Raw genomic sequence first — 25,784 nt, forward strand, 5'->3', positions numbered from 1 at the left:
ATAATCCTCACTGAAGGAAAAATATAATTCTCTTTTATTAATTAGTGGTTTGTAGCCACTAAGAAGGCAGTTTGTGTTGTTGTTTACGACTATGATGGCTTTTGGCTCATTTTCAGAGTCACTGCAGTGCATTAGAGTGTATTACTTCACTGTATTTCACTTCGGAGTCACATCCTGTTATCTTTACTATAGCACTCAGTTAGCACTACATTACCCAAGTCTCGAGCGGGCTATTCCAACGCAATAAAATGACCATTTCCAACTCTTTCAGCTCTTTGTAGCAACTCAGTCTCCTGAGGCCCCTGGTCTTCAGATTGCAGGGCGTGTATGGTTTTAAGTTGTTGCAGTGTGCAGAGAGAGGAGGGGGAGGGGAGGGGGGGTCATCAGATAAGAGAAGAATTTCTAGACTAATTAAACCCTTTGAGACAAAGAATCACACCACAGTGATTTACAACTCTCTGTACCAGTTAACCCAACTCATACTTATCTGTCATATTACTCAGATACCATATCTACCTCTATGGGTAAAGAAACCTGAACATGTTTTTGTTCTTCACATTATAGAAATACAAGAGGGGTATACATTAGAGTGAATAGCAACAGTTAAATGACATTTGGATACTGTAATTCACACCTTATTTTATGCTTAACTACTACACAAATTCCTTTGAAATACATTAAGGTACGATTTCTCAATGGTTGAAAACATAAATGTATTATAAAAACAATACAAACTGTAGATGTTCTTATAGCCTTGAATATATGATTAAAGAGTGATCCTCTCATCTAATCAGTGCAATGAAAAGAAAAGAAGAAGCTTCAAAGTTGTGAATAGCAAAGTCTACCAGGCATAATTCCTTTTGCTGGCTGCTGCAGAGGGGTATGCTAAGATAGAAAGTATTATTTTCCTAAATGGAAGGTGTCAGATGGTCACGGAAATGTGATCGGCTGTTCAAGATCACTGCTTCCCATCTGCAATTTGTGACGTGTGAAAGATTCAGCCCAAATGTGCTCACCAAGCGTAAATCCTCAGCACTTTCTCTTATCGTGGAAAAGCAAGATAACCAGCTGTTTACAGATCAGAGAACATATCATATTAATATCATGGAGAGGGTGATATCATCTTGTTTGTAAAATATTTTTGTTAACTAAGTGTGGTGTGGTATGGCGTCCTATAAAGTGAAAGTTGTAATTTATGTGTTAGCAAAAGGATGTTTCCTGATAAAAAAAAAACATTAAAAGAGGTAAATAGAAAATGCTGCAGCCAGCCTTTTTTAGAAAGACTGTGGTGAGACTTAATTAATGCAAACTGCTGGTAAAAAAACTGAATTATAAAGCGTTGAATATTTACATTCAAATTAAAAGACACCCAGCCTGAATACCTATATTTCTAAACACAAGCAGGGTTCCTTTAATTCCACATATATCTCCCTTTAACTCACAGTATATGATCTTAAAGCTGTTTTATATTCATTTGATATGAATGCTTTAGATGTGGAAACAATTACTAAACAAAATGTGAAGGGTTTTAAATAGGAGTTCCTGTTTCAGAGTTCCAGTAACATGAAACTTAAACTGTCTGGGTCAGGGTTGTACCCGTTTGTCATCTACTGAGAGCAGCTTCGACACAAAAGGAACACATGGTTTCACCTGAAGCATTAGTTTAATCTACAGAGGTGAGGTGAAAGTGAACCGGTCAGTTAAAGTGTAGCATTTCCAACATGAGCCGTAGTTCATTGTGATACATTTGGAAAAGTGAACAGATCAATGTTTAGTTGATTGACATTTTTTACTTTTTTTGTATACTGGGACTGATTAGCGTGCACTTGTCATCTCAGATCAAAGTTAGTAGGAGATGATTCATAAAGCGTCCGCAGTGTAATAAATTGGAAGCACTTATTTTTGCCATTCAGGGAGCATGGGAGGCCTGCTGTTTTAAACCCCTAGATCCCCACACATGGCGTAGCCACCACAGACACGGCTCACAGAGTCAGCCGGCAGCCGGGAGGTGAGCAGAAAGGAACAGGCGGTGTCCCCTTCAGAGTGAGCACAGGAGTGTGTGTGTGTGTGTGTGTGTGTGTGTGTGTGTGTGTGTGTTGTGTGTGTATCGTGTTGTGTGTGTGTGTGTGTGTGTGTGTGTGTGTGTGTGTACGTACAGTATGTGTTTGTGTGGCATTTCTCAAATGACAAACGGATACCAGTTGTGCAGTTCAGGGTGGAGGAGACTCACCTGAGGGAGAGTCTGGGCTGCTGGGACCAGGGCTGTAGTGGCGACCCAGAAATGTGTGTGGGGGGGGCAGCGGGAGGCCACTGTGCTGTGGAGGAGGTTTTAGGGGCTGGTGGTAGAGGGGGCTGCTGTTGCACAGTATCCCCAGCGTGATGCATCTACCTTCAGGGTGGCAGCAGGCGTGGAGTGGGGTGCGATGGAGCGAGCACGGGCTCAGTGGCGCGGTCACCTAGGGACGCTGAAGTCGCTGTAGCAGGACTGATAGTTATTCCTTGGGAGAATTGCAAGATGAGCCCCATTGTATTAGCAACCCCCATTCTACTGAAACGGTATCAATGTTCTCAAGCCTTTAAAGAAAGAAGTTGGGGTGCACAAATATCTGGTACTTACCTGAGAAGCTGCAAACTCTAAAGTTTAAATATAATGCTGAAGTCAAATCTCTCTTTAATAAATAACATGTACAATCGTAAAAAATGTTTCTTTAATTAAGCATATTATTCTAAACTGTATGTCTGGCTGGATTGTTGTTGTCAAAGACAAACTTCAGTGAATTCCTTTGGCAACAGCAAGCCAGCAAATTATTCCATACTGATTTAAAAATGCTCAGACATTAAGCTTTTTCATTTCCAAGCCATACTTTTAGTTGAGACTGTTGGAGTTGTATGTTTAGAAATTCTCTGTGTCTAATATGGTCAGCACTCCCAATTATTCACTCCACTGACAAGTGAAACAAATGGGACCAACCAGTGCATTCTGTATTATCTACACCCCTTGGATTCCCTGACAATAATTAATACAATGGCAAGCTGCTGTTAGCAGCCCCGACGACATGAGCTCTACTCTACAACATAAGCTCTCCCTTTCCAAAAGCCCTTGAGAGGAAATTACATCCAGCGCTGAGGTCACATACGTCGTGGCGACCGGCAGCTGGGTCATATCATACTGCTGTCTGTGAGCCTAGATCAGATAAAGATCCTATTGTAGGGTGCTGTTAACATCCCGGGTTATTACTCACATCATTACACCATGAATGTAAGGTGCATGGAATATGTCAAGAATAATGTGAATGTAGCCCTGACCGTAGAGATATACAGAGCCTTTAAAAGCAAAGACTGTCCCATATATATATATATATATATATCTATCTATCTATCAGGGAAGTTCATTATTTTGTGATTTTACTGAAGCATTACTGCTGACCACCTCGCTGCTGTGGACACACACCATTATGTAGCGTTACTTCATTTGCTCATAATACATATTAACAGTATGACATTACCAATATATCATAGAAACCGCATATTGTCTTTGCAAGCAGTATTGGGTATGTTAGATGTATATATGGCAAAAGAAACAAAATATACACTTATGACAATATTAAATAAACACAGACAATTGTTTTAATCAACTGATCCACATGTCCTATTAGACTGTCCACGACACTATAAACAAATAAACGGAACTAAACATGTCCTATTAGAGAGTCGTCATGTAATAATAAGAACCTCTTTTATTTTAGCCTACGAGGATATTAACAGGTTTTTTTTTTAATTATAGAGGAGCACATTCTCCTAACATCCATTAAAGGAATGCCATGCTAATTTTAAATCCTCGCAGCAGGCATTGGCATCAACAGAAGAAAAGTGGATGAGTTTCTCTTTAACAGCTGTAATTTGTGTTTTCCAATCACCATGCTGATTTCTGCTCATTATACTCCGGTTTCACACCGGTAAGTGAGCAAAGTTTGGATTGATTGACTCTAATTAACTAAAAAATGTTCCAAGCCATGGATTTATTATCATGCTAGCTAGCCACAAATGTCAGAGACTTTCACAAATTATTATCCTGTTAAGATAAATATCTTTGAAATCAAATGAGTGTGGCAACACAAGGAACATGTATTGTTATACTGATGAATTTGCTTGGCATGTTTTTGTCGGAGTTCCACATTAAAGACTCACCTGGGCAAACACACTGTTCCAGTGTATTGTTAGGCAGTACAGTATGACTGAATGACAGATACTGTAGTTACTAAAACTTTAAAAAGGAACACACTGCCTAATACTGTACTAATAATGGACAAATACCAATGGGAATAAATAGAAGATGATGTTTTCAATTATTTTGTCAAAACTAAATGCTCTTCATAAGATGAAAGATATTAAGAGCTATTATGGGAAATAGCGCCTGGCTGCCTGGTATACTCTTTGTTAACAGAAGACCTATTTCCTCTTGTGGGCTCCAACACTTGGCAGCATCTCCCTCATTGATATTTTAGACAGAGTAGCACCTCTCTCACTCACATTTTTTTCTTGACTTCATCGGCTCAACTTTGCACTTCCTCATGAACAAAGACAGGATGGCTTGAGTGGACACCTCCATCTTTTTCCTGATTTCAAAAAGATCTCAAAACCACATTTTGGTTAGCTTGAGGAGACAGGATGTTGCTCTGATTCACTTGGCTTCACGTCAGCGATCAGAAGTAATCGCTGGAGTGAATCCAAACGAAACGGGCCCATCGTCTGCATGGTGGCGCCAGGCTGAAATTGAGAATCGTGCTGCCTGTAAATCAGATTTACCCAACATGTCTCTTGCAGAATCTGCCTTTATACGACAACTCTTCTAAACAGCTTAGATGTATCACAGAACACAACACAGCGAGGCTAGTGTTGTATATCATCATACTGGGCCAAAAGCTTATAACATAAAAGGCTGTCAAGTAGTCCTGTCATTATTTCCCCAATCCACCCTTTTTAGAGGAGCAGCACTTTGAGCCACGCCTGCAGATACATTTGATGACATCCAGTTGTGGCTCACTTTCATTCATTCAGGGGATTGATTAGATGCAAAGAGAAGAGATAAATGTGGTGGGGGGGACCTTCATTTGAGATATCGCATAGCTTAGTAAGAAGAATTAGACAGACTGAACATTTTTCTCTTCAAGGTGCTTTTGGAGATATAGTGGCACCAGCAGTCAATATGAGATTCTGCATTAATGCCATTAAACAGGCTGATGTAATATGATATAGCATGTTTAAATTCAAACAGAATAAACATGTAATACAACTTTGCACATAAAAGAGACTACATGTATAACATAATCAACACTTGTATAGAAATGTATTTCTAATGTTTTAGTTGAATGACTAATAATAACCTCCTACTTAAGATTAAATGCAATGGCAATGTTAAGACACTAGTCTGGACCGCGTTGCAGTCAATGATGTCTTTCTAAGGTTGTTGTGTTCACACTGCCCCCTCTGTCCCCACGAGTAGGAGAGGCATCGAGCGTATCAACACAAACAACAGTATCTCTATCAACCACACTCAGACAGAACGAGAGGGCAAACCCATTTTTAGGAGCAGTCTAAAAGCATCGACCTTGAGAGGATCAACAGCATGTGCACTCTTTCAAAAACCCTATGAACATTAGTATCTACTATCTATTATGTTATTCTAAAATATTTAATTGTAGGAAATGTTTTTTTATCCAGGAACATTTCCACTTTAATTCTAAAGTCTACGTGGAACAGGCCCTGGTGTTGTGTATCATTAGTATGACACTTGATGAAACAGGAATCTATTTTAGTATAAATGTGATTGAGTTAAGATTTCCAAATTGAAAACAGTGTTTCCCCAGGGTTTCTTTAGAAAGCCGGTGGATAGTGCGCACACAACCTCCTTTTCTGCACACTATTTACCCCTGGATTGCTTCAGGCTAATGTCTCAATAATTTTCACTCCTTTCTCAGGTCCTTCCCACAAAGGACTTAACTAATGATCCATGGACAAAATGAAGCATTTAAATTTATTCATTAATCATTCATCTCCAGCTCATTGAAAATGCTAAACTTCCACAAAATTAAGATTGAATATTGAAAAGTGATTGAGGGAGACAGCCTCTCCGAGAGTGAGGAGAGTGGAGGGGGCTGCAGCGAGCGGTAACACAAAAGGGTCTTTTAGGAGACAGTGGTCCTCACATGGACATGGTCAAGGTGGCCAAGGTGTACTAAGTGCTAGTTAAGGTCACAGGGTTTCACTAGTTGTAATTAGATCTTGGAATCTGGAGAAGCGTAGAATTTCTGTCAACACTGCCTGTAATTATTCTCTTTTCCAATTAATGGTGACATAGATTAATTATCTGATGAGGCAAAGCCAATTGCAATCATTCACCCAGCTAAAATTAGATCAGTCCTGACAGCAGCATGAAAGTCACCTGTTTCATTGTTATGGATTCGCTGCAAGTAAAAAGGGGGGAATAGTGAAGCGTGCTAGGGTAAGTAAGTTGTCTGGTACAGGTGAATGTCCAATTACACTGCTGTTTGAGCTGAAGGCATCTACTCATTCGATCCTGGACCGGCTTGTTTGTTCACCCCGGCATCATCAGTGGTAGTAGAGTCATCTGTCAAGGACTGCAGGAATGCGGAGATGAGCTGAATTTCTGCTGACAACCCCTCCTGTTTGAATAACATGATGAATGAAAACAAGCTAATTAAGAAAATGCTGTTTTTGAGGAAAGGCAATAATACAAACTCCTCGCTCTATCTGCATCCGAGCTGATGGTGAGTCTACATTTGTGAAAGTAAAGTTACCATCTTGTTCTTATTTTTGTAAGTGAGGAGAACAAGAGGCTCCTGGTGAACCGTGTCCAGGTTCAGTGCTCTTCTGTTTTAAAAACCTCAGCATCCAGTTTTTCTATTAAACTGCCTGGCACTGTCAACCAGCTTGGGAATCTGAACCGGCCTAGTCATGCAGAAATTCTCTGACTAACAATTATATCAGAAACAGGATCTTGGATTACAGTCCCCTGAGACTGGGGCAGTGGGCGTCTGCTCCAATCATTACTGGCCATTCAACAAGGCTCTGCACTGCTCTACGCTGTTAGCCATTGTCAATTATGCCATCCCTAGTGTAAACTCGCAGAACACAAAGCTGAACTGCCAGTTCTGGCAGGAGTGTAACAGGATGACAGCCCGCCGCACCCCCCCCAGCACTACCCCCACCCACTCCCACTCGCCCACCCTAGGGTTTCCCGGCCTTCTTCCCCTCAAGCTACTTTTGAACAAACTGCCATTTGGCTTGTGATTTGAGCACGCCTTGGCCGTGAAAGCGCTAACCTGACCTCTCTTACATTCTGCTTGTGGGGTTAAGTGGACATGATGGATTAGTATGGGCCTCGTCGGGATTCAGCCGGGTTCTGCTCCAGTCAAAAGTGGCATCAATCACATTGATTTCTTTATCTCTCTCTTACAAAGAGGCAATATTGATAATCTACATATCATGTAAATGTAAATATCTGTGTATAGTAATGACCTACTGCATTATCACTTTCTGCGTACTGTCAGTGCATTTCTCTGTGGATCATAAGATCACATTAAGGGCTAAATATCTAGGTAATGATGCAGATTGTGTGCTTATGCTTGCACATAAGGGCTTTTTTTTAATTTTTCTCATAAAAGGTTGTACTTTTTGAAGGATAGCCGCTGAGCTGGACTGTTCAGGAGGAGCCTGTTTAAAGTGAGTGTTGCCTGCTCTGATGGTCCCTGTGCTGAGCTGTGACGGGTGACGGTGTGGTGCGCTTGAATACCCCAGCTCTTTTGTCCTTCACACTCTGCAGCGCTCTGATAGCTCCTCCCCCTGTGCCCCACTCCTCCCTGCCTTGAGCTGTGATCTGCTGGGGCCTTTTGAGGCTGGGCCACTGAGACATGGCTGCTCCCTGTAATGTCTGGGACCAGACCAGTCAGAAAAACATGTCAGCCGTCAGAGTAGGAGGAACAGAGAGGGAAACCACTTAATCGTTTTCTTCACAAGGCACCTGGAAAACATCTAATTAAATTCAGCATATTTCGCCTCCAGCATAGATGATAAAGTCACATTTATCTAAACAACAAAAGTAAAATAAGGGAAAGCTGATTGCAACATGGTGAAGCTCGAGGTCTGGGATGCCCTGCTATTGAGGTAAAAAGAGTGGAAGTGGTTCACGGAATGGTTACATGACACCTGGCTCTGCGGTAATGCTGGACAGGACATTTCATAATGATTCATCACTGTCCCTCTGTCCGCTTTGACCTCATCTCACATCACAGCACAGATTAGACACCGATTATCCTCTAATTGAAGATCCTTACTTTTCAACCTTGCCGCTACTCTTCCGCAAGACGGACAGAAGGTTACTCTGTTCGCAAAGAAGAACACAGAACTCTTCCATGCGGTGTACAAAAACTCACTCTGAATTAGCTTGGAAGTAAAAAAACACAACAGGAAACAAGCTAAGATGTTAATGCAATGTGACCAACAACAAAGTGTTTTGTATATAGAGTTGTCTAGAGGGGCTCGTCTCAGACACGGGGGTCACTCACTGCAGAGGCACTGTAGCAGACACACCATCCATCAAATCAGCCTGTGATCTGATAAGTGAATGTATAGACCCTAATGTAACAGTGGTGTCTTTAACTCCACCATAGCAATGAGGCACAAAGCCCTGGTGGATGTTTGCCTGGCTGCCCTTGCTTGGCAAAGAAGACACAGGGTGACTGTGACTCGCCGGATGAGGCTCAAACAATGCCATGCATAACACGGAGTTACTGTAGTATGCAAAGAATACGCTCATATCCGGGAGAATACCTGAGACTGGATAAAGTTGAATAGAGGGATTTACCATCTGAATGAATGGTGACAGTTTGTGCAGCATTCCAGCAGTTTTAAATGTATATGTACAAATACCTGGGCTGTTTTTATTTTCCGGTTGGTGTCTTGAGAAAGAGCCTGGCACCGGTCCAGTTCAGCCTGGCTGTACAGGCTGTGTTGTTTGAAGTTTTTCACCAAAGCTTTGTGCATCCTCTTCTGCAACAAAGAGAGCTAGGGGGAGAGAAGGCAGAGAAAAGGAATTGGTAAGGCAGGAGAGGAAATTAATGGCAGTGTTCAAGAAGAATGATGGAGGGGAATAGAGAAAGCAGTCAATAGCCCATTCTGCAGTACACGGGCCTGACAGGAATTTCACAGTCTCTTGGTTTCTCTGCCCACTCGTGTGCACTCATCAGAATCCAGTCACATCTGGCTGCCAGGATGGGGGGTTAATTTTCTCTAAATGCTTCAGCAGTTTTGTTCTAGCCGAGGCAAACTCTGTGACTGCAAAGCTGATGAGTAAAATATTTCTACTTCACCCAGTTTAACTTTATACCAATCCCCTCAAGACATATTTTACACATACACACAGAGTCATGAACCCCCCACTGAAACCAGAAATTATTCCTAGTCTCTTGGAAAGACATGCTGCTTGCTTTATTATTTGAACACAGTTTCAAGCAAAGAGGTTTAAATTCTGATAGATGCCATTGCTTTTCTTCCCCCTCCATCTCTCTACTCTTCCTACAAAGCTTATCATTGCTTGGCAATGTGTTCCCCAGTGCATTGAAAACTAAAGCGAATTAGCTCAGTCATCAGCTCCTGAAGGAAAGACAATAACAAGAATGCTCTTTATGGTGTACCCTGTTAAAACCCAGGAGCTGAAAGCCTCCACATAAACAAAGAAATGTTACAACGTACAGTAGAATCAAGAGGATTTCTACAAGAGGCACATATTGGCAAATGTTATCAGATGCTCGTCATAATGCACTTTTTTTAATTTACATTTTGTATTTGTCTTTCCACTTAATTGTTTTTTAATGTGTTCATACTTGTTTAATTTATATATGAAATAGCTTGATGTTTTTCAACATTCTGTCTTATTCAAAGAAAAACTACTATCTCTAATATAAGATAAACCAGGTGTTGTGGGCTTTGATTGATAATTAATAAATGGGTTAGTAAAACAAGACAAACCTCTAACACTTAAAAAGTACAAGGCCTTCAAATACCAATTCAACATCTCCAATATGTGTGTCACACACATGCACTAATGTTCTGATCTCTCCAATGATCCTGACAATGTTAAATGCATTTACCTTGTTGCCTCCAGTTCCACACAAATCAATTTAGGGTAATCACATTTAGTAATATATGCACTAACTGGGACATACAATTCAAAGATTATTCTTTAAATTAGAAACAGGAAAGAACGGTGATTAAATGTTCCTGTCCAAATCCGATTAAATGTGATCGACATTTCAGAAACATTGTTGATTATAAGCTTGTTATAAAAACTAAAGTCAGGCATTAAACACTAGCCGAGAGGCTGCTGTTATAGGAGTGTAGAGTTGAAACAAACAAATGGTGAAGGCTGAATCCGGAGTAAAAGAAAATCAGGCTTTGATCATGAGCGTGGAAAATCCTGTCCACAGGATTTTATTTTTGCATGCATTTTTCACTTGATAACATTCATGCAGTTAGATGAGGAATTGCTCAAGTAAAGGTATTAGTCATTTGTGGAACAAATAATATGAATTTTTCATTGCAGAAGCAGTGTGGCTTCTTTCTTCCGTTATGCCTGTCATGTGTAATTCTATTCCAGTTAAATAGTGTCAGAAACTATAAGAATGAAACACTAAGATGCTGCTGAGGTGTCTCCCTCAACTAGTCAAGATTGTGTGTGCTATTTTCACACTAAAGGCACTTTCATTGTCTGATCCTAACCTTTGTTTGCTGCTAATCCCTAACCAATGGTGTGTGTGTGTATGTGTGTGTGTGTGTGTGTGTGTGTGTGTGTGTGTGTGTGTGTGTGTGTGTGTGTGTGTGTGTGTGTGTGTGTGTGTGTGTGTGTGTGTGTGTGTGTGTGTGTGTGTGTGTGTGTGTGTGTGTGTGTGTGAGCACATTTGTAAAGCCCGGTGATAAAATGTTTCACCTTAGAAAAAGTATAATCAAGAAAATGTGAAAAGGTATGGAATTAACATGTACCATCAACCTCTCTATGTACTCCCCTTGGATGCAAATCTACATAGCTATCATTACATTATGTCACATCCATCATCCTCCTCCACTCAAGTTATCTCATCATTATTAGATTGCTTCCGTTACCTCCTCACTGGTTGCCAAACTAAAACCTTCTTAAAATGACTGCCCTTGCAAGAAAAGTGATCTAGTGCAAAGAAGAATAGCCTGGTATTGAGAACAGAGGAAAAATCCTAAGTCATAAAACATAATTAAAAAGAGAGGGGGCGATAGTAAACATCAGAAAAGGTTTTATACTGTACCTGTGTGTAATAATGAAACGATTTATGTGCATGGTTTTTCTCGTTCAATGCAGACACTGCCTCTTGTTTGGCCTCCATGAGGATCTTCATTAGATCTTCGTACTCAGTGGCCAGCTGTCTGTTCTCCTTCAGAGACAGTTGTAGTGCTTCCTACACACACAGGGAACACAAGTTCAGATAAAATGGTTCATGTCAATAGTATGTTTACAGTAACTTTAGAATAACCACTAAGAAACAAGCAGGAATGGGTTGCAGACCAATATTGTAACTATTGTCATTGTGACACCCAACAATGTCAGTGGTGACATCCTCGCACCCCTGATTCGGATCAGATCTGCCAGTTTTTCCCCAAAAAACATTTGTGCTTCTTAAACTTGCTTTGTGAAATGCTCTCAAAGCTTTTTACCAATGCTTACATGAGACCAGGCGTCGCTGTGGTGCTAAAAACTAGAGTTGTGTGATCAAACTAATATAACTAATATGAAAAGCTTTGAATTTTAGGACAAAAACACAGAAAACATATTTAATTTGGATCAGTAACGACAAGGTTCTTTGATCCGATTAATAAGTATGGTAGCAGCTCTGCTAGCCTTATGTGTTGTACCTTATTTGTGTATCCCTAAATGTGTGTACTGTCATGCAATTACAGGCTGTATTTAAAGGTGGGGTAGGGAATTCACTTCAGAAACACTTTTTGTTATATTCCATGGAATGCTGTTAATATCCCGATAGCAATGAATACATTAAATGCTTTGACAATAAATACATTAAAAAAAATCATCTGTGGAAGCCGTAGCGCTGTAAAAAGCACAACCAATCATTTGAGCCGGCCCGGCTAAAATAACTGGATGGCCTACCTGCCTGTCAGCCTTCCATCTGTGCACAAACTTATCTCGTGCCCTCATTGGTCTGTAAGGAAGTCTGAAGGAAGTGGCAGATGTTTTCCGGTTGTGTACTATCAAATTCTAGCGCACTCAAGCTGGTTTCTCCATTCTTACCTACCCTACCTTTAAGTGCTGTGTGACTTCATTATTGTTGATATGTCTACTGAAGGGACGTTGTTATCAATAAATCAATGCAGAGTTGATTATTCTGGGCAGGACTTTTGGTATCCCTAATTGTCACTAATTTACTGAAATTAAAACACAATTGGAACCAGTGACCTGTTTCACGTAATGTACATTTTTACAATTACAAACATTGGCATTTAAAAATGGATTTGTTTCTAGTTTGATGATCAATTTACTGATTTGTTCAAAGTAAACCACAGCTACAGTATGCTGGCAGAACAATTGCTGAGGCAGCACATTGTACAGTGCAGATATAAAAAACATGAAGAAAGATTACATAGATCAATGTTTCCTTGACATCCAAGTGAAGGAGTTCAAGTATCTCGGGGTCTTGTTCTCGAGTGAGGGAACAATGGAGCGTGATATGGGCCGGAGAATCGGAGCAGCGGGAGCGGTACTGCAGTCGCTTTACCGCACCGTTGTGACGAAAAGGGAGCTGAGCCAGAAGGCAAAGCTCTCTGTCTACCGGGCCATTTTCGTTCCTACACTCACCTATGGTCATGAAGGATGGGTCATGACCGAAAGAACGAGATCGCGGATACAAGCGGCCGAGATGGGTTTTCTCCGCAGGGTGGCTGGCGTCTCCTGTAGGGATAAGGTGAGAAGTTCAGTCATCCGGGAGGGACTCAGAGTTGAACCGCTCCTTCTTCGCGTCGAAAGGAGCCAGTGAGGTGGTTCGGGCACCTAGTTAGGATGCCACCTGGGCGCCTCCCTAGGGAGGTGTTCCAGGCACGTCCAGCTGGGAAGAGACCAAGGGGTAGACCTAGGACCAGGTGGAGGGATTATATCTCTTCGCTGGCCTGGGAGCGCCTTGGGATCCCCCAGTCAGAGCTGGTTGATGTCGCCAGGGGAAAGAAAGTTTGGGGCTCTCTGCTGGAACTGCTGGAACTGCTACCCCCGCGACCCGACCACGGATAAGCAGGAGAAGATGGATGGATGGATGGATGGAATGTTTCCTTGACATGTACAGATACCCAAGAACATATGCTACTGTATTATAAAGGGAACTGGAGAGTCAATATACAGCACATACTGTACAGTAACAGTACATAACCATGTAGAAAGATACTTTAATTGTACCACATGTGTGCGTACAATACAAATATTCTTTCCGTGTTTGTTCTATTAATTAATATAGCATGGCAATTTAAATAGCGTGGATACAACAGTGGACATTTCTCTGTGAAATCAAGCATATAAATCAAAGTGAGTCTGTGCCTCTCCCCATGTCATCTTCTCATTTGAACAATGTTCCCCAAGTAGTGGAAATGTTGCTGGTGAATATCTCAACTCTACCTGCAGACATAATGAAGTGTGTCTCTGCAGTAAAACAGAACAGCACTAAAGTGATGAGTTTAACCCAGCAGAAAGAGGGGCTGTAAACATGACAAATGCCTGCTATTGATTTCAGGTTTAATTACTCCATGCAGCACTGACAAAGCCCATCTGATGCTGTTGTGAAGTGTAAATGGAACAAATTACACTTCATTGCCCATAAGAAACTGATAGCGTCGGCAGTTTGCGTTGTTTACTTTGTGCTCGCCATACGACAAGGCCTGATCAAATCAAAAAAATAGGGGCATGTATGAAAGACGGATTCCTCAACCTTTTTCCACCTTGTTATTCTATCCTTGTAAAGAATCTTCTGCGGTTTGTATTTAATAGAGCCAAAGAGTCATTCCTATCAGGCTATTAGCTTTACTGACCTGCATTAGATTGTATAGAAAAGAGGAGCTGTGACCTACAGGAGATTATAAGAGTATAGTATTGGATCAGCAGAAATCTCTTCTGTAAGAAATACCCGAAAGAGTCTAACCATTCTGCTTCATGCACTGCGGCTCCTGAATGCACACTCTGCTTATTATGTTATGCTAATGCAGACATTATGTGTGCCTTACATTGGTCTCAGTGATTAAAGTGACCAATTTCCCTCGAACCCCACACTCTCTCTGATATTTGTATTTGGTTCAGGAGCATTGTTGTTGTATCATCTTATTTCGTCAAGTGAAAAAACGAAACCCCTTTTTTGCATGACTAACTTGTATCTGGCTAATGGGAGTTGTGTCTATGAGGAAGACTTCTAATTCTTAAATTGTCTCACGCCAACAACTTCTTTAAAGTTGTTGCACTTGGATGCATGGCGGCTTAAGCTCCATTGCCTTTTCTTGTTTTGAACTAATGCATTCTTGATCACCGTTTAATGAAACTATATACCACATGGCGATTTCACATTAGATAAGCCATGTGAAACCCCCATCAGCAAAGAGGCTCTGGCTGGGGCTGGTAATCCTGCAGATGAAAACCTTACAATAAATAGGGGTTTCTCTCACAAAGGAGTGTTCGAATACGTGCCATTTTGTGCAGAGGGTGTTTTTTACATAATGCCTATTGCTGCCATTAATATGAAAGGGTACAGATGATATGCTTATTTCATATTGTTCACTATATGCTTAGATTGAAATTGCTATTGTTGTCCTACAGGTAACAAAACAGGAACAGCATCTCACAACGACACGCATCATCAAATTCGTCCAGACAAAGCCTATGACAACAGTGAGTTGTCATTTGTGGGAAAAGCACTTAAACAAGATTGACCATGGCTTGTAATTTTAATTGCACACAGCTCTTTCCCCTGCATCTTAAGGGAAGTATTGTGACAAGCAATGTGCTGACACTAATCCACAAACAAATAAACAATGAGGTACTTTTTTTTAACCGCTTGTCTCTGATTTCACAGTATGTGACACACAAAAAGTTGTGTATTCACAGAAAGCATTTTGTTACCTTGGTGTCTTCCATTTCCTTTTCTCTTGCTGTAACATGAGCAGTGTGTGTCTGCACGGATCGCTGTGTTCGTTGTTGGCAGTTATTAATATCAGACTGCAATGTGCTCATTACGAGTGCAGCCGATTTGTTTTTGAATTCCACCACGTCAAAAACACTTCTGGAAGGAGGAATGAAAGCCGTAAGAGGATATTATTTTTCTAGAATGAGTTTGAATGTAATAAATGTACGGTAGCAGCATCAGTGGGGAAGCTGGTAGAAATGTAGACTCAAAGCAAGACGATGATTTAAGAAATACTTCGATGTAGTCACATATAAATGATAAAACATATGAAGAAAAAAGCTGATATAGTCTGATATTAAAGAAATACTGAGTATTCTCCAACGATAACTAACTTACTGAAGTTCTTCTATGACTTCTGGCATGTCTTCGACTGTTTTTTCCATTTTCTCCGAAGCATCCCGGTATTTATCCCTCTTCTTTGTAAGGTCAGTGATTCTGCCCAGGGTGTCGTCATATCTCTTTACAGTGGCACTGTGTAAATCCTGAAAATACACACTTTCATTAATTCTGAAAGACACCTTTTTATAGGTAGCTCAGAGTGAGACAATATTTAGTTGCAGATTGAGATGATCCATATCAATGACAAGCTTTAGGCTCATTGAGCTTTAAAATGTAAACCTGTTGCAACTGTGTGACTCGAGAGGAATTGTCTTTTCATACCTGAGCCGCTTTCAGGTTGTCACATTTGAGTTTCTTCTCCTTCTCAAGGTTGACTAAAGTGTTCGAGTGTTCATATTGAGTCTTTTCTAAATGGTCTGTCAATTGCTTGATTTTCTATACAAAGAAAAGATGTTTGACAAATTAGGTATACCCTTTTACATACATTTCTTTCTTTCCATCTGTATCATTACCTCCATTTTTGTCTCCATTTCCTTTGTTGGTGTGGAAGCTTCTTTCAATTCTTTCTGAAGCTTTTTGTTAGTAATCTCTGAATTCCTTTGCTGTCGACACAATTCGTCACTTTTAGTCGCACACTGACCCTGATGCAAAAAAGGCAGACACTCATTATCTTAAAGTCTTAAAACATTTACAGGGTATAAAAACAGTAACAGGGAATGTGAAAAGGAAAGTATAAAATGATGCCATTGAATACAGCTGGGCATTTAAAACTATCTTTATGAAACGTATAATGTGCAGTTTTTATTGAGACTGTGCTTTGTGAAGCTTCACTTCTTCATATCTTTTATCATAGCTATAGTCTCCTATACAGAAACTGAAAAAGTTAGCAAAAATACAGAGGTGTATATTGAAGATGTCAATGTACATTTGTCGATACATGTTTATCCTCATGAATTTACCTTCAGTAGCTCCACTGCAGTCATCTGACCCGTCAGATCTTTCTTTAGGTTTTCAATCTCTTTCTGTAGAGCACAGAGAGAGCCCTGAATAACACTGAAGGAAACATTCACTATCTCACACTCCCCTTTACAAAACATGACCCATGCAGTATACATAGAACATGTACATATGTTTCCACTGACCCTGGCCCTCTGTTCTTCCGTGAAGGTGATCTTCTCCTGCACCTCCAGCTTAGCCTGGGTGACACTGTGGTCGGCTACAACTTGGGTCACTTCCTCCTTGGCCTTTTCCCACTGCTCGTCATTGTCAATGATTTTCTGGAGCATCTGCTTTCTCTCCTCGTGCATCTGCTTCACTGCCTTCACACTAACAAAAATAACACTGATAAGTAACGGTAAAAACTAAAACAGGATGTTGTATTTATTCTGCACTTTAGGGGATTTGAAGCTCTACCTGTCTGTAATGTTTGTCTTGTAGTCCAACACATTCTGTTCATACTCCATGTTTTCTTTACGAAGAGCTGCAAAAGCATTACGTTTTGAATGGAGCTGCTCTTCTGTGCAGGAAACCTCTGCTTCCCCATGAAGTCTCTGTGGATAACGTAACATACAGCGGGCCGCTGAGTGGATGCACTTATCCAAAACGCCTTACAGTGCCATGAATTCAAACATTATTAGCATGCATAGCTCCAGTGAGAGTCCAATCATAGTCTGGCGGTTATGTTTCATGCTCTACCGAAATGAACTATCAAGACACACATAAGGGGACTAAGCAGCAACATTAAATGGAAATGGACAGTTTTCCTGACATGATTTAAACACTGCTGTAACAATACTTACAGTTCTCTCCATGTCTTCTTGCAGTGCGATTATCTTCTTTTTCAATTTGTTATTCTTTTGCATTTCATCCCCAATCTTAAGTTTCAACTGCAAAATCTGTTTTCAAAAAGGTGACACAAACCACTTTTGTAAGCTGTTGATACATCCTTTAGATTTTTAAATATTAAAATGTAAACAATATCAGTTACCGTGTCTGTTTCAGTTTGCTCCAGCTCCATTATTTCAGGGGTTCTTTTTGTTAAGGCTGCACACTGTTGTTCTGTAACTGCAATGGAGTTGTCAGCGTCCTGTATTTCAGCACACAGACCTTCGTCAACCTTCTTTAACTGCTTTAGATCTTCCCTGGAGAGAAAAACTGAATTCTTTATCTTTCATTTTAAGGTTTAGGAATCACAAATGCGTTCATAATTAGGGTATATGCAGGAATCCTGAAGACAAATGTAATACATATAAGACCTTTTTTAAGACCCTTCCCATACATTTTAAGACCTCATCGCCACTTGGAGTTTTAACCGATAACATTGGCGACACTTTACCTCACATTGACTATATACAGTATGGATTGTCCTTCCTCCTTATCTTCCAACCATTTGGACGCAAACTTGCATTTCCCCATAACGATGTTGTTTAACAACCGGCGTAAACGAACCGTCGTGCGCTATCAAGCAGTGAGCGTGCGACGTCCTGTTCAGATGACGTCAAATCCAACGGGATGCCATAAATAAACTACACAGAATCACACTACACACCTACGCAATGATTACATTCAGGCACACTGTAGAATACAACCTCTTTGGACAATTTATATACTTATTGACAACAAGCTACAAAATGTAATACCTTGGAAAATGCCGTTTAATACTTTTTAATACTACTTTTAATAGCCTTAATTTTCGCTACTTTTTAAGACCCCGCGGACACCCTGATAATACAAAGCTGTCATAAGATATTAAATAGTATGATATAATGCTTTTCCTGGTGCTCAAAGCGATTTCACGATATATTGCAAGAGAGTCATCTACAACAGAATGATCACTGTTAAACTGAATAGTTCATTCATTAATTTAAAAAGGTGTTTTTGAACAGAACAGGAATACAATCTATATGTTTTTTTTTACACTTGATATAAAATAAGACTTTAATAACATATAAGTGCAATCTTTTTGTATATCAGGACACCAGTATTTCAATGTTAAATTACTGGTTAGGTCCGTTACAATGAGACTTGTTATCCGCTAATGCAGCATCAAGCAGAAGTATTGTTGTTGCTATGGTAACGTGCAGTTTAATACACCTTGCAGACTGATTTAAAGCAGTGGTTAAACTGTTGACCATATCTTGATTTGAGGTGTCCTGCCTGCCAGACTGAAACCAATCTTTACAGGAGGATGATCAGGAAAGCTTTCAATAGGAATTACATTTAAAATATGTAATGTCTGTATGGTAATTTAAGCAAAAGAGATTTAAACAGTTGACTTTTTTCCCCCTGTAACTGCCTTTGTACTTTGATACAACCTCAAATAAATGAAGAAATACACAGGAATAAACCTAAAAAAATCTAAAATAACAGAAGCAATTCCACTATTTTAAAGTAAAAGTCACCAACGATACTGAGCGTATAAGCTTTGTATACCTTCACATTGCACATATGATTTTAAACTTTTTTATGAAAGATGTGTCCCGTCTCAGATGTCCTACGTTGATTGTAAACTAGTTTGTTTTCCCTGCAGTCAGGATTGATACTCACAATCTGTTAGCGAGCTGATTCTTCGTCGCCAACAGTATATTATCCAGTGATATATTTTCATTGTTGGCGTCCTGCTCCATCTTTTTGAATTCCCTCTGCACAAGTGTGAGATCATGTTGTGTTTCGGAGTAAACTTCATCAGCCTTAAAAAGAAGGAAGGAATCGTTGAGTTTCCTCAGATGTTATTATGTCAGAACAATTTCATAAAAGGTACCAATATTAAAGATAACACATAATCCGATTATCACATCATACTCCTTATCCAAACGTTACACTTTGAACCAATAACCACATTAGGCATGTTAAATGCCACGAAAATGCACTAAGAGCGTTTGGCTATTTGCTGACTCTTTTTTTGTTATCCATTTCAATCAATCAATCAAAACACAATATTAACCCCAGGGGAAATAAGTGACAGCTGCAGCATATAAGAATACAATAAATAAATAACTATATAAACATAAGTTGAAGTAAACATATGCAATAAAAGCCCTTGTAGCCACAGGGGAAACAGCACACATTTGATTGCTTGGTTTTAGTGTGCAGTATTTTTTTTTTAACTCGTCTGGTTTTTTATATTATTTTTCTTCATTATAACGTAAAGCATTTTTTAACTACACCCCTTAATAAATTGTGCAAAATCAATAAAACCTTTTTGTATAGGTTTATTTGTTGTGATGTAAATCAACAACAAACAGGTCATTTGTTCTTTTGGAGTCTGTCTGTTGTTTCATTTGAAAACATAAAAACAAACATTAAGCTGTACTGGTTTCAATTCCAAATGGACCCCTTTGTATCCTAAGCATCACTCTTATCTCTACTCTGTACACTTTCATGCCATATTTGCTTTATTAAACATATGTGGCATTCAGCATGAAACACAAAGTACAGCTGAGGCGAAATATGGTCATTTAATGTTGATGCATCCTCACTTGAAGGAAATAAATGATGGAGGAAAAAAGCTAAATGAAAGTCAGGGAATTATCAAAGTTATTAGGATTCGTCCTCAGGGGAGCATGAATGGCTGCACTACATTTCATGGCATTCCAGTCAATTGTTAAAATGGAATGATTTCACTGAACGAATGTGCCGGACGGACACTGGACCAATAGACCAACAAACATTGCAATCCCAAGTGCCATGCCACTTGTGGATTAAAAATAGAGCTACAAAAGGGCGAGTGGGTGAGTGAGATAGAGCTAGGAAAAAGCAAGCCTAAAAATTCATCTTTTTTATCGTGGTTACTTTTCTATCTAAAAAATATAGCTGAATTTGCTTTTAGTACTTATCTTTATAGAACTACTACCAAAGACAGATATTATTCACACTGGTAAACCCAAGTACCTAGACTTTTTTGGGTTTGAAAACAAAACAATTTCTCTTGTTTAAAGTAAGAAATGTAACTATAGGGTACCTCAGCTTGTGCGCTGTTGATTTGTTTGATGATGCCTCTCTGGAGTTCCAGGTTTTCCTTCACAATGGGTGTTTGTTTTTTAGCAAAGTGTATGTCCTCGTGTAAGCTCTGGTTACAAATCTCAGTGTGTGAAAGTTTCTCCTGGGCTTGGTTAAGTTGTTCTCTTTCCAGTTTAAGTTGCCATTTCAGTGCAGTGATGTCTTTAATGCAACCCTCATGCTCTGGAAAAAATTGTCAAGAATTTCAAAGTCAATTAAATGATTTGAGGAACATCATCAGAACCCATTTGTAAGGAGATGATACCTCACCTCTGAGGCGCTTACCTTTTTGCACTAGAAAAGCGAGCTGTTGTTGTTTCCATAGTGAGATGCTGTCAACTTTGTTCTCCAGATATATTTTTCTTCTCTTCTCTTTGAGGAGAGCTTCTTCTGCGTCCTGCCGATCAGCCTCCAGCCGCTCGATCAGATACACAACCTCTCCAAGGACATCATTTATTTTCTTCAATAATGGCGATAAAGGGCAACTTTCTAGAGGACGATGAACTTCACAAGATTGGCACATTGTTTTGATTTGCATAATTAGTTTCAACTCAATAAACAAAAGCAAAGATAATTGAAGACATTTTTGTAAAGCTAAGTTAAAACAATCTGACCTCACAGGGTAATCTATGGTATTCTACTAGCTAATGGAAGTAATAATAATAATGCATTTTATTTATGGGCGCCTTTCAAAGCTCTCAAGGACACCTTACAGAGCATAATTAAAAACAAACAACAAAGAAGATCAAACTAAAACAACAATCAGTTTAGAAGAATTAAGATATTGAATACGCAAGTTTAAAAAGTACATACTTGATGGTGTCTAATTTATACATTTTTAGACAAAATATGTGAACTAATATCTCAAACTGGTTAAAATAATTGTGAACTCATAAGCCACAACTGCAATAAAGACCTAAAGCTAGAGTTTCTCCAAGGATGTGCACACAGGATGTTGCTCTTTTATCTGCATTAGGAACAATGGTTTGCTTTTCTGCATAACAAAACTAAACTAAGAAAATATATCAGAAATGACATATTGCACTTTAAAAAGAAAAAAGGGATTCACCTCTTGCACTTATTGCGATGCCTTCGACGAACAACTCTGTAGACGTCACTGAATCCGTATCAGAGTCGCTGGACTGAAATCTGTTAAAAAAAGGAGTTAAACGAATGTCATGCTTCTAGTCCCTGAAACTAAAATGTAAAAAAATGAAAACAGAAGAGGACCTAACCTTAAAGCTTTGTTGCAATTGTGTTTGTCTTGATCAATCAGATATTTTCCAGACTGGAAAGACAGACGGGGGAAAAACACTTTTAATTCGATTTGAAGTCCATGCTGATGATATTTGTCTTACAATCTTTTATATCTGACCATTGCATGTATGATATATGTGTAATGTGTGTATATGTAAAGCGCTTTGAGTCATTGAAAAAGCGCTATAATAAATGTAAGGAATTATTATTATTATTATTATTATTATTATATCTGATCACAGCTGACATCAGTTTACCTGTTGAAGCCAATTCTCCACTGTGATCTTCAGCTCTTGGACATGGTAAATAGCACGGTTGACACATGGCGAGGGACTGTTGAGCAAGGCACATGTGCGACGTCGACCAGAGCAGACGCCTTGGAGGTCTGCTTGATCTTGTGAAACAGAAAGATTTGTACATTTAAGTTTAGTTAATAATAATTGCTTTCAGAGAATCAATGAAAAGCCAACCACACATCCTGATATCCAGTTTACATAATGGCACAAAGCCCCGGAAATATATTATAAACAACACACTGATGAACCATTACTTGATGAAAGGAAATCAGAACACAACAGACATTTGTTGAAACAAATATTTGCCCTAGTCCAGTAACTTTATTTGGAAAAGTAATTAGACAAATGTATTTGGCTGTGAAAGATGTTCTGTGATTCTTTACTTTCTCTTTGATTCTGGTTGCATACACTCTGCAACATATTGGAAGCATCAGGGAGAGAGCAGATAACTCATTTGAACATCTCGAGACAAACCCAAGGGTACGATTCTTAGTGGGGAAAGGACGCCATCTGGCTGATAAAAGGGGTACAAATGACTCGATTCACATCTTAGTCTGTTGTCCATATTATAATATAATCACATATTGTGTTCATTATCTAAAATCAATCTTTGGGTAAATTCAAAATAGTGAGGATTACTGAACACCAAGTTCATTTCAGTGGTTGATTGACCTCTCTAAACTGTATATTAGTTTAATATTGGGTATGTGAATGCTACCACAAAAACGACTTGTAATTCAGTCCCTGAATGATGAATTCAAAAGCAATGATTTAGTATAAAGCTATAGCCACAATTAAGTCATACATACAGTATGTAAAACGGAGGTGAACTCTTACTTTGATTTCTCAAAAATGTATGTACAATTGAATTTGCGTTGTTAAGTAGATAAAAAGGGAGAAAAACGAAAATAGGAAACAACCACAAGTATTAGATCATTGTTAGTTGTTTGTATACATTTTAGTGACCATACAGTATAACTCCCAATAGTTAACACCAATATACATTATACTATGATTTATCCCTTCTTTGTCATATGTTGTAGGCTGCAGTGTAAGATGGAGGTGATTTTCTTTACGGCAGGAGAGAAAGGAAAATAGATTTTCATAGTAAGCAATGCATCTTTATGAATTAAATTAATATCATTTTGAGTATTTTATGAGGTCCAAATGTATGCTGTCATTGTCCAGATGTGTATGTATATCTTAATTTGTCCCAAGGGGAAGTGTGACATACACCACAAGGTCATTATACACCTGTATCATAAAAAGTGTCATAATCTGGTGTCTGGGGATGACAGAGAAAAATAAATTGGTCACAAAGAGACTGTTGAACCTTTTCCCCCTGAGATAGCAGTTATCCCTCCATGATGATCCATTAATTAGAACAATGCTTAGAGAGAGAGCTGACTCAGACCCATACAAGAACAATGGAGGAAAAACTGAGGGGAGACCCTAAATGAGAGCCATCTGTTGCAGAGCAGTTTAGATGACTAATACACAATGAACAAACCAAGTGGGGTGGAAAGGTGCTGAAGCAATATGTCACCAGTGGGCTGAATAGACTATGTCATACTGGCAGGGTGTATTATAACCACATAGCGGTCACATGTGGGTCTGAGGGTCAATCACCTAGTTACACCTCTCATTTCACTAATGACATTAGATATTTAAATTCAATTATTATTACAATTGTATTAACCATTTTAATATATGTCCAGTCTCCAGTTTAATACAGTCTACAGTATAGACTTTGTGTGAGTGTGTGGGTTCTTAAAGTTTCTGTTCTTGTGGACAGATGTGGTCTCAGAATTAACTCTGTAGTTGCAGAAAGTAAATCATAAATACTACATTAAATGGGAGTTAATCCATGTCCCCGCCTCCTTTGTTTCTTATTCCAAATCACATTATTATGACACATTATTATGAACTATAAAATATATTACGTTATTAGCACAGGTTTTATTTGTTCTTGTGTTAATAAGTTGAAATCCTCGACTTAGGGTTTAGTCCTGACATTTGCGGTCAAGGCAGTTGTCTTGTTTTCCATGATATGTCCCTCAGCAACAATTGAATCAGCCCTAATTAATCTCCTATAATGTTTTAACCAAGACAGGACCTTCTGAAAATTGAATTGACTGTCAAAATAGATTATGTAGACTGTGACCTCTAACCAAACTAATTTATATAATTCATATTGAGAAAAATATATAAGATAAAGCTGTATCTCACAAACAATATCAAGTATTTGCCAGTATTCTCAAATAAACTAACAGTATGCACAGAGATGCAGTGTAAAAGACAAACTGTTGGCATTTTTCCTCACTGTTGATTAAGACCAATCCTAACCCTCATTTCCCCTCATACTTTCTTTGGCCACACATTGGTTATTTGTTTGTAGTTATGTTCTAATTGAGAGAGAGATATAAGATAGAGCTGAATATCAGATGCAACAGGGGAGAAACAACACAAAAAACACTTTTCAAAGTTGTAATGTTGATTAAGACCAATCATAACAAATGCATTTTAGCAATTTCCCTTTTAGTTCCTTTAAGGACACATGGGCTAAAGCTGATTTATTCCACATTTAATTAAAAAGCTATTGAAGTGGACTTGTTAGCGTTAGCACGGTTAACTCTTCTCACCTTGTTGTGTTGGTCGTTCTTCCCTTGAAGGGAATCTGAGCGGCTCAACGTCTGGCATCCTGAAAGCTGTCCGATAGGAAAACACCTGTAATCCTCTTTAGGAACCGAGAAAAAGTTCAACACAACCTGAGAAATTTGGAGGGAAAAGAAAGCGCAATTTAAATTTTTTATTTATTTACAGATTAGAAGTGTAAAAGTATTGTAATCCCTCGGACAAAGTTAGCTAACGTTAGTTCCAGTTGCAACTGATACTCCCTCTCATCTCGCACTGTTAGCTAACGGTAAATCGAAGGTTTAATTAACTTAGCTAATTATTTATTAATGGTCAGGGGGGGTAGTTGTCATGGCAGAAAGTGAAAGCGAAAAATTGCAGGCTATCAATTTACTCCCATTAATACACCTCTAAGTGCCAGCTTCCTGTTAGCTTTATGAAAGTTTGTTGTCGTTTTCTTGTGGTAACGCTACAGCCTACCAACCTGTGTAAAAAGGGGCCTTCCAATAAAGTGTTCTACTCATGAGTCAACTGAAGTTGCTGTCAATCTTCTGCTGTGGTTGCTTAGCAACAAGGGGCTGAGCTTGGAGTTGCGTTCAAGAGCAGCAAGAAGGTAAGTACTTTTGATAAGCAGCACTAACGTGTGTTTTCCTACTCGTTTAAATGTGAAGTTAAATACATTTTGTTGAGAAATAGAGAAGAGAAGGAGGAGTAAAAGAACATACAAATTGCCTTAAAATGTATTCTGATTTGGGGACCATTTATGTGTGTCTTCCCCTTTGTCTAAATCTGTAAAATACCACCATAATAATGCTAAATAATTTGTTTCCTAACTTGTTGGTGTAATAGCGATACACGGTATAGTCAAATATGTAATTTTCTATGCGAGAAGATAAATGACAAAAGCATATATTATTCACAATAAATGTTTTGATATAACAACAAGAGACCACTAATGTGGGAAGTGATATTGTTGCACTACTACACT

At 39.1% G+C, this 25,784-nt stretch overlaps 1 protein-coding gene across 3 annotated transcripts; it reads right to left on the bottom strand.

Moving 5' to 3' along the window:
• Positions 1-6,043: 6,043 nt before the first annotated feature.
• On the bottom strand, positions 6,044-25,363 carry LOC117462186 (coiled-coil domain-containing protein 178). 3 transcript variants are annotated; one of them, XM_034104285.1, is made up of 20 exons: positions 25,281-25,363; positions 24,805-24,930; positions 22,124-22,260; positions 21,845-21,897; positions 21,679-21,758; positions 20,895-21,113; positions 20,572-20,792; positions 19,158-19,300; positions 17,599-17,752; positions 17,411-17,506; positions 17,025-17,161; positions 16,754-16,937; positions 16,571-16,633; positions 16,124-16,252; positions 15,933-16,046; positions 15,609-15,754; positions 15,209-15,368; positions 11,355-11,504; positions 8,950-9,084; positions 6,044-6,683 (listed from the first exon to the last, which is right to left on the bottom strand). In XM_034104285.1, the coding sequence occupies exons 2-20, from the start codon at positions 24,860-24,862 to the stop codon at positions 6,564-6,566; spliced, it is 2,499 nt and encodes an 832-aa protein (XP_033960176.1). In that variant the 5' UTR covers positions 24,863-24,930; positions 25,281-25,363; the 3' UTR covers positions 6,044-6,563. The 3 variants fall into 3 exon arrangements, with proteins under 3 accessions (XP_033960176.1, XP_033960174.1, XP_033960175.1); XM_034104283.1 differs by lacking the exon at positions 6,044-6,683 and adding an exon at positions 7,739-7,951 and having other exon boundaries at positions 20,895-21,098; XM_034104284.2 differs by lacking the exons at positions 6,044-6,683; positions 25,281-25,363 and adding exons at positions 7,739-7,951; positions 25,033-25,166 and having other exon boundaries at positions 20,895-21,098.
• Positions 25,364-25,784: the final 421 nt, after the last annotated feature.

The sequence above is a fragment of the Pseudochaenichthys georgianus genome, chromosome 17, assembly GCF_902827115.2.
Source record: "Pseudochaenichthys georgianus chromosome 17, fPseGeo1.2, whole genome shotgun sequence".
Classification (NCBI taxonomy): Eukaryota; Metazoa; Chordata; class Actinopteri; order Perciformes; family Channichthyidae; genus Pseudochaenichthys; species Pseudochaenichthys georgianus.